Genomic DNA, 10,127 nt, shown 5'->3' on the forward strand with positions numbered 1-10,127 from the left:
CAATTTTGATATAGAATTGTTATATATTTTAAATATAAAACAATGAATAAATAACTTTTTGATGAAAATTCTGATTTCTGTCTGATCTATGTAAGTGGTGAGATTACATGGCTTTCTTCAGAGTTCTTTACTGGTCCAAATGTCTAAAACTCAGAAGATGCGATCTATACGTGGATCTTCTCCTAATTTGATATTTGACCTTGGTCGAGTCATAATATATCTTTTGCTAGTTCTTTTCCTTTTAAAACTGTAGCTTTAGATACTGTTTTTGGGAGAAAGAATGAACATAGCTAAGCGTATTTTAGCCATTCATTTTATGTTGCCCACAGTAGTGTTCCATACAAAGGTTGTTCCTGGGTTCATCTCCCAGCTGTCTTTTGCCAAGGACAGGTTATGTTTTTGGGTTTACTTCTAAAAGGCAATGGTTCCCCTGTCAGTTGTAAAGTATTACAGTAGTGAATATTTTAAAAGATTATGGAAATGGTTTATGATTTCCCACTGTAGAAAACTGTTACTTTTAGCATTTATTTTGATTTTAAATTTCATATTTTAGTAATTATCTGAAGAGAGCGTATTGGTTGAAATAGAGATAATTTTAGGAGCCAGTTCTAGCGGTTCTATCTCTACTGTCATGTCTTCACAGGTGATAGCAAGTGGCTTTAGAAGGTGAAATAAAAGAGACATATATTAAAGAGCAGAAAGACAAGTTATGGTTTTTGTTTGTGGTGACCAGTGAAAGATTTATGTATTTTACAGGTCTGAAACATAAAACTTGGTAATACTTTTTATCAATAATAGTTACAGAGAGTAGGCTAGGAAACATAATTTTGATGTTTTCAAATTTAGAAAACAGTGATGTAAATTTGAATATCTGGTGGAGGTCATCTGTTAGTACCATGTCTCATAACAGCATTTTAGACTTCTTCCCATTGCGTTCTTCAAAGGTTCAGTTTGCTTTGTAAAAAACCCTAGCTTTTCAAATGAAAAGCAGATAGGTTTGAATTCAGATTTTATTCGTCTCCTGCCCTCACATGAGGATTACATATAAGATAAAGCAATTTAAAAAGTGGAAGTGTTCATATAAAACATTATAGTAGAACTTTCCAGGAATTAGCCTTTGTAGATTAGCCTCTGTGTGGTGATGCCTTAGAGTTGAGAGTATCCTGTGACAAGGCTTTGATGTGTTACTTTAGTATGTGAATTTTCTGGAGTAAGGATGGAAGGTGGGTATTACTTGTGTTGAAATTTACGTTGTAACTGGGGTGCATTATGACCATTTCTGTGTATGCATTTTTGAAGCTCTCCAGCAGCTCTTCACAATCTTTAGTGCGTGTATGAATCCTCTGGGGTTTTTGTTAAAATGCAGATTCTGATTCAGCAGGTCTGGGAAGGCCCTACACTTCTGAAGTGTTCTCCAGGGATGTCGGTGCTGCTGGTCCTTGGACCACACTTTGAGTAGCAAGATTCTAAGAGATGCGCATCCTTGGAGTTCTCCTGTTTGGCTTAAAAATCATGCCCCCCCTGTGTCTCAGCATCTTCCTCATCTCAAAAGAAAGTCTCACTAAGTCTAGGTTTGTGCCTTTTTAAAGTTGCCTATTGACAGCCGTGTCTTTCCTTTTTTAAAAAATAGCAAAACACCGAATTGCTCATAAACCTCACTCCAAACCAAAAACTTCAGATATTTTTGAAGCAGATTTTGCAAATGCTGTAAAATCCAAGGATTTGCTTGCTGATGAGGAACTGTGGGCTCGACTTGAAGAACTAGAGGAACGAGAAGAATTGCTGGGTGAACTTGATAGGTACCTAATGGCAAATTATCTTTCCGAGAGAATTTGTTTCTATACACATTTCCTTATTGATCTCTGTCCTCATTAACAAAATAAAATGTGCTCATTGAAGAAAATACAGAAAAGCAATTAAAATATCAATAATCCTACCACCCTAAAATAAGTATTAATTCTCTGGAATGTTTTCTTTTAGGGCTGTGTTCATGCACATGCCCATACATGCGTATGTACAGAAATACTTAAAATCAATATTCTTATTTTTTTGATTATAATAGTTCAGCCATATTTTATATAGTGAATTACTAAGATATACCAGATAATCGATTTACAATAATTATGGATGTTTTATATATTACATTTTAAGTGAAGTATTTTTATACTACAGTCAGGAGAACACTGTATGTTTGAATGACTTGTTAAAAAGAAAAATTTGCTTTGAATTTGTTTGTTCCAAAAAAGTGTTTATCGTTGCTTTCTTTGCAAACTTTTCTGTTTATTGAGCAGGCAATTTGTAATCTGGTCAGCTAGTTACATATATGAAAAACTTTACCAAACTGCTGTTTGAAATACACAGTAGCGCTCACTTAGAATTGTCAGAGTGCTCAGTGAAACCTGTTACTATGGGAGTTCTTATATTATTTTGCTTAAATGATGTAGCGTATACAGTAATTAGTTTCTTTGAAAATAACATGAGGCACAAAGGATAGTTTTCCCTGACCATTTCAACTATAAATTCTTAGGTCTTTTTGATTAACTGATACTATTTCACATTTTAAAATCATTTTTGAATCTTGAGATTTTCTTGGTTATGATTTTCTTTCTATTTTTGCATGATGTTATTTTGGTTCTGTTGCATTTTTGGTTTTGTTATTTTTATAAGGTCCTCAAATCCTGTAGAATGAAGCCTGAAAAATGTGCATGTGTGTGTATAAATATAATAATATTCATGTGCATATGTATAAATCCTTTACTTTTAAAAATTACAATACATACTTTAAAATATTCTTGAGTATAGAAATAGATAGAAAATGAGAATGTGTTGATATTCTGAGGCTTTAATTTCTGATCTTTAAATAGAGATACATGCTCTATGAATTTCTTACAAATTTCTGATTGTATTATTTATATTGTATTTATATTGTGCATGGCCACTATCCTGCTTGCAAATGAAAAAAATTTCACCTGCTGTATTCTTTTTATGTTTAAATGACCATAACATACAGAATTAGCATGGGAACTAATGTTTTTTTGTTAATTTATATCAAAACATTTTTATTATCCTAGAATTCTAGATAGAAAATACCCTATTCACTATTTTTAATTTTTACCCATTGAAATGAACAGAATTAGAATATGTAAAATTCTAGTCTATTTGTTTGATCTTGTTAATTTTCCTTTTTTTTTGTTTACTAGTAAGCCTGATACTTTGATTGCAAATGGAGAAGATACGACGTCTTCTGAAGAGGAAAAGGAAGATCAGAAGATAAACGTGAATGTCATGCATCAAGTAACAGACTCTGTTACTCCCAGCAATTGCTGTGAGGATGTTACAAATTCAGAACTGTTCAGTGGTCAAACGAGTAGTCAATTGAACTGTTCAGTGAATGGTTCAAATTCTTATCACAGTAATGAAGAAGAGGATGATGATGACGACGACGACGACGAAGATGATGATGATGGTGATGGAGATAATGAAAATGACCATGATACTTTAGGGGTTGGAGATAATTCTATACCAACAATATATTTTTCGCATACTGTTGAACCTAAGAGGGTTTGTATACTTTTAACTTTACCAACTTTGCATATAATTTGAACATTAAACATCATGTATGATATTCTTTAAAGGAACAGTATTAGCAGTGATTAATATTGTTGATAGTGTCACACAGAAAAACCATCTTTTGCTTCTTGTTCTCACCAATTCATTTAAAAAGAAAAAGGGGAAAAAAAAAACCCTAGATAGCCATATTGGTCTGTTGTTCTGTGAAGCCACAGTAGAATTTGAATTGTTTGGGGTCTGGAAGGGGATCAGATTTGAGTGGCAACTACTGTAACTCCCTCTATCCTTCATTCAGAGAGTTTTCTTAAGAATTCTAGAATTAATTATATTGTGAGTGTTTTGGTGTACTTAGGATGTTGAAAGTGACTGCATTACTTAAATTTTTAATTATACCAGGTTGTTTGTTCTTTGTGGGCATAAAATGAGTAGGAGCATCATGAGCAAAAAGAAAAGATTCAGGAGGAAGTGAAAGTTAGTTCCTTTTCTGACAAATAAATATAAACGTCTGTGGGTAATCATGACTTTAGAATTTTGGCACTTTAGAGCTGGGGCTACTGTAGAAATCTTCTCATACAGGATTTTTAAGCTTTTCTTTAGTATCAAAAGGCTTTTTCTTCCCTCTCTGCTTTTGGTAGAGTCCGCGTCTTTAAAACAGATCCAAGGGGCCTGCCCAGTGGTGCAGCGGTGAAGTGCTCACGTTCTGCCTCGACGGCCTGGGGTTCTCTGGTTCGGATCCCGGGTGCAGACATGGCACCATTTCGCCAGCCACGCTGTGGCAGGCGTCCCACATATAAAGCAGAGGAAGATGAGCACAGATGTTAGCTCAGGGCCAGTCTTCCTCGGCAAAAAGAGGAGGATTGGCAGCAGATGTTAGCTCAGGGCTAATCTTCCTCAAAAAAAGCATATCAGAGCAGGTTGGTTGTGGTGAGGAAGAATAGGCTACCTGTCCCTCACCCTCCCTCCTCCATGATGCTGCTCTGAGCAGCCACCGGGTGCTCCTCGTTTCCTTTGCTTTCTCAAGGAAACTCGAGGCCTAGGCCACTGTAGAGCTGGTTGGTAATAAGACAGGGACACCTCTGTCCCAGCTTACTGCTCTTTCACTACAACGGGCTCTGCGGGGATTGCCTCTGGCAGGGTTAAGGGCTATGGCATCAATCTTAAGGGTCTGTGATTATTATTAATGAAACATGTTTAAAACATACTTGATATTTCCTGGGCACCTCACATCATTCCTGCTGTAATATGAAGTGAAATAATTATGTGGCTTCTTTTATTTTCTAATACTTCAGACCAAAGGGAACATCTTGTGAATCCTTTGGAAAAAATTGACTGATTAGCCATAAAAAAAAGTTTGTTTTGTGATTTTTTTTTAGGCTTTAAATTTTTTATTTTCGTTTTGATAAAACAGGAGGAATAAATAATATTTGCAGAAATGTTATGAGGACGAGCTGTCATTAATGTGGAAAGTGCGGTATAAATGCCAAGTAGGGATAGAATAACATATTAATTCTCAACAGGGTTGGTTTTTATTTTTTAGTTTGGTTTCTAAAAATTAGAAGTATTTAAAAAATTCTGAATAGTTAAGCGTTAGGTAATATTGCTTCTATGACTTAAATTTTGTGTTCTTGCCAAATATTTCTTTTGGTTAATTGTATTCTTTGTTTTGAAATGCATGATTTAAGCCACAAATTTATATCAAAGTAGTGGGGTGATGTGAAAGCTTATAATAAATCTAGCATTAAGTTTAAATGTATTTTACTTTCTATACAATAATAAAGTCACTGAAGACTAGAATTGGTCATTAAAGAGGATGTAATATAATGCTGTAAAAGTGTGTTAAGGTAAGGACTTTTTAACCTTATCTGATAATGCACATCATTTCAGTGTCAAAAAATTTAAACTGCCTCTCTTACTATTATTTCTTTAATTATAGAGTTCATTTGTTTTAGTTTTGGCCTTGATTTAATATCTCAAAGGGATCTTAATTTTTTGCTGTGAAATTTTTAGGTCCGAATAAATACTGGAAAAAATACCACTTTAAAATTCAGTGAAAAGAAAGAAGAAGCCAAACGTAAAAGAAAAAACAACTCTGGTGGCGGCTCTCCTGCCCAAGAGCTGCCTGCGATCAGGACTCCTGCTGACATTTACAGGTGAGCCTGGCCGGAGCAGCCGACTCCTCCCATCCCTCTTTTGCAGCGAAGGTTCCCAGGAAAAGGTGGTCTGCGGCACAGAAGGCTCTCCCTGTGCGGAGAGCTGTTCTGATGGGGTTGGCTTAGTAGTTGAAAGGCTTTTGTAGGAGCTGCTGAGCCCCCACACCTTCCTAGTCCAGAGCAATTGGAATGTTGCATGATGTTTCTTCCCTGCCTTTGCCAGTGCTTTTAAAACATTTCCAATCCATCCAGTCAGAAGGGTTGTCTGTTAACTTTATAAATGAAAGTGTGTGTTTCCCGGGCTGGGGCAGTGCTTTCTTGCCATAGCTGTGGGGACGCGTGGCATACGGTTCCCCTTTCCACAGAGTGGGAGCGTTTGTTGTGGGGTGTGTTGAGAAAGCTGTCATTTGAAAATACCTGATGTTTTCATGACCCTTATTTGTAAATGGTGAAGCTTGCTAAATGTCTTTTAAGTAGGATTTTGGCCACTCAAGCTCTTGTCACCCAAAACATGCTTATAAATAAAGTGCTGTATTATATTAGACAAAAAAAGTCATCTTTTCCAAAATAGTGTAAAGTACATCATTTGAGGCTGTGGAATTAGTGTGATTGTGAAAATTTTAGATATAACTTTGAATAAAACATTTCAGATTAATTTCTCGAAAAGATTTCTAAAAGTGATAAAATTGTCCTCAGTTTATGAGTTACCTGATTGAGTTGTATTTCTTGGGTGTCAGAGTCTTTGTGGATGTCGTGAATGGAGAGTATGTCCCTCGCAAGTCGATCCTGAAGTCCCGCAGCAGAGAGAACAGCGTGTGCAGCGACACCAGTGAGAGCAGCACGGCTGACTTCGACGACAGGCGGGCACTTCTGAGGGGCATCAGCTGCGAAGAGGCCACTTGCAGTGATACTGGTGAGAGCATTCAGGAAGAGGAACAACCAGATCATCATCAAAGGCGACTTCTGCCCTCGTCAGGAACACCTGAGGTGTGTGTGTGTGTGTCTTTAACTCTTTCTTTCATGTAGCATCTTTGACCAGTTTCTGTGAGATAAAAAGATTCTGGTAGCTCTATTTCAAAGGGCCGTTGAATTCATTTTCCCTTTTCACATAGTAGCTTTTCAACTCCAAAAATTAACTTTAAAAGAGGCCCTCTTCTCTTTTAAAAATTGCAGCTGCTATATCGCCTAAGTATGGTCTATAAATCATTGATTGTATTGTCCTTAAATTATTTTATATAATTATTTATTGAAGTTAGTCAACTGCATAATAGCATTGTTTATCTTGTAGCTTCTTTAGTTTATACATATATTTAATCTCAGAAGTCATACAACCTAATTAAGTCTAAACTTCGTTTTTTTGATAATTTATAAAAAATTTAATAGTCACTAGCAAACACAATGTAGGTATTATGATATTAAAGTAGTTCAAGTATTTTTTTTGGTAAAAATATTTCCAGTCTTGAAGTTCTATTTCTGTGAAATAGGAATTTTAAAATATCTTAATTAGCACATGTTTTACATTTTTGGCTAGAAAATCATTTAGCAGCTTATTTTATTTTTTCCTTTTAAATAGACTTTATTTTTTAGAGCAGTTTTAGGTTCACAGCAAAACTGAAAGTACAGAGTCCCATATAACCCCTGTCCACCACACGCACACACAACCTCCCCCACTGTCGACATCCCTCACCAGAGAGGTACATTTGTTATAATTGATTAACCTGCGTTGACACATCATTATCACCCAAAGACCATAGTTTACATTAGAGTTTACTCTTGGTGTGGTACATTCTATGGGTTTGGACAAATGTATGAGGATATGTCCCCACCATTGTAGTATCATCGTGAATAGTTTCACTGCCTTAAAAGTCTCCTGTGCTCTGTTTATTCATCCCTCCCTACCCCCATCCCCTGGCAACCACTGACTTTTTTACTGCCTTTTCCAGAATGTCATATAGTTGGAATCCTAAAGTTTGTAACCTTTTCAGATTGGCTTCTTTCACTAAGTAATATGCATTTAAAGTTCTTGCATGTCTTTTCATGGCTTGATGGCATATTTTTTCCACAACCCCCAGTCCCTGGCGACTGCTTTTCTACTTTCCATTTCTGTGATGGTGAGTTTTTTCTTTTTTTAGATTCCACATATAAATGATGCCATACAGTATTTGTCTTTCTCTGCCATGCTTGTTTCACTTAGCATAATGCCCTCTAGTTTCATCCACATTGTCGCAAATGACAAGATTTCCTTCTTTTTTAAGGCTGAATAATATTCCATTATGTTTATATACTACATTTTCTTTATCCATTTATCTGTTAATTGACACTTAGATTGTTTCTGTACCTCAGCTATTGTGAATAATGCTAGCAGCTTATTTTAAATAAATTACCACTAAACCAGACTATAGTCATTTTATGATAGTTCAAATGGCAGATTATACTTTCTGTTTTACATGCCTTGATTGAGTTAAAGAAAAAAAATACGTACACTGTAGATAATTGTCTGAAGTCCTTCTATGTTTTGGCCTGTGCCAGTGAAATTTTTAACTTTATGTAAAAAGATATATAAAGATATATCTTTGGTTATATTTCTAACATTTTGTACACATTACTTTTGTTCCAGTTAAACATACAATTGACCCAATTAAGTCCAGCAAACATCCAGTTGAAATTAAAGAATTATTTTTTTGTGAAGCCTATGATTTCCATCATTGAATTAATTATATTGAAGTTTGAGGCGCTTATTTCTAGTGGTATCAGCACTTTCATTTGTCAGTTTCCACTGATCTCTTAAATAAAATTGAGGCGAGATCCAATGAAATACTCAAATAATTGTGTAAGTGAACACCATCTATGAGATGTCACCCTTGCTGAAACTGGACCTGAACTGTTGGCCAGCAGGCTCCATGGCCACCATAGGATGCTCGTTCATCAGCTGATGGTTGACCCCCGATAGCATTTTTTATTTTAGTGCATTATTTTTCATGGTCTAGACATAAATGGAATGTATGAAAGTTGAGGGCCTTTTATTAACACATTTCTGTTTAATCTCAGATAGAACATGTATTTCACATTTTGTTTTCTTGCATGTGTACTATAAAAATCTACTTATACTTGGTGGTGTAATTAAGATATATTTTAATGTTACTTGATGTCTCTGAACAATTTATATTTTGATGTTGGAGTTTTTGTCTGTTTTCTAAAAATCTTATGAATTCACTTTTAATGAAAAAAATGTGTAATTGACGAATACAAGATAAAGATTTTGTGGGCATTTTATTACCATAATTTGACTTTTGTCTTCTAGGCTTTTTCTGGAACTGTAATAGAAAAAGAATTTTTATCGCCCTCCTTAACACCACACCCAGCCATGGCTCATCCTGTGCTACCCACCATTCCAGAACGAAAAGAAGTTCTATCTGAAGTACCAGAAGAAACTACCAAGAGGGTTTCAAAGTTCAGAGCTGCCAGATTGCAGCAAAAAAACTAGAGCCTGCCTAGGAAATGGGAGTTTACGCCCCAAAACCTAGTTTTGCATTTCTTTAGAATATATATATAGCAAAACGTGTTACATGTAGTTTGAAATAAGGCATCATGAGTTTATTTGGCAGCAAGTTCTCTTACTCTCATCAGTGATATTAAAAAAAGTCAAAGTAAATGTTTGAATACTTTCATATCCAGCTGCTTGTGTTAATTCTCTGAATACTGTCAACACTCTTGTCTGAGTTTGCCATAGGATGCAGTGGGAGCATTTTGAAATATTTTTCAAAGAATACTGTTCATATGTATTGTTTTTGTGTTTCAAACGAAATGGAGGCAGTTTTGTACCAGCTGTGATGTTGTGCATACCATATGGACCATTTTAAACAAACTTTTAAAATTTCAAATAGATTCAACAATTATATTACTTGCTTTAGCATTTTAAGGGCACTTTAAAAGAATCTACTTCGTGTAGGTTTTACAGCTGGGTGGCTATTTAAAAAACCTCTCCCCTTTGACTGTCATTCTGTAATCTCTAAGGCAGAAAGCTACATGTACCCTATTGGAAAGTTTCTTTGCTTGGAAGAATGGTATTTTGTAAAACATTTTTTTCAAGTAAAAATTTTATGAAACTTGGTCTCTAAAATGTTGTGGACTTTATGATTCAGAATCGAATATAGAAATGTCTTTGATTCACATATATGCTACATGCACCACACAGTGGATCCTCGAATTGTTGTAAATCCATAGGCAATTTTTCTCCCCTAGTGTGTGCAGTTGTAACTGGCACCATATTTTTGGAGAGAAGGAAAGGTGGTCTATATGCTAAAAAAAATTTGAATTTTTAACTAAGAAATTTTATGTTTTCATCTTCCCAACATTTTCGTTCTCTAAGGCTACTTTCCTACTAGTAAATAGTTGAAATCATGTTAC

At 35.2% G+C, this 10,127-nt stretch overlaps 1 protein-coding gene across 14 annotated transcripts in view; it reads left to right on the forward strand.

Annotated features, from left to right (window-relative positions):
• URI1 (URI1 prefoldin like chaperone) overlaps positions 1-9,840 on the forward strand; it is an 84,994-nt gene extending 75,154 nt beyond the window's left edge. For all 14 annotated transcript variants that reach the window (XM_005596120.4, XM_023649463.2, XM_070222831.1 and 11 more), the window contains 5 exons: positions 1,631-1,799; positions 3,201-3,561; positions 5,578-5,720; positions 6,458-6,707; positions 9,022-9,840. In XM_005596120.4, coding sequence (XP_005596177.2) covers positions 1,631-1,799; positions 3,201-3,561; positions 5,578-5,720; positions 6,458-6,707; positions 9,022-9,204 — 1,106 coding nt within the window. In that variant the 3' untranslated portion in view covers positions 9,205-9,840. The remainder of the gene's footprint in view (positions 1-1,630; positions 1,800-3,200; positions 3,562-5,577; positions 5,721-6,457; positions 6,708-9,021) is intronic.
• Positions 9,841-10,127: the final 287 nt, after the last annotated feature.

Source organism: Equus caballus, chromosome 10, assembly GCF_041296265.1.
Source record: "Equus caballus isolate H_3958 breed thoroughbred chromosome 10, TB-T2T, whole genome shotgun sequence".
NCBI lineage: Eukaryota > Metazoa > Chordata > Mammalia > Perissodactyla > Equidae > Equus > Equus caballus.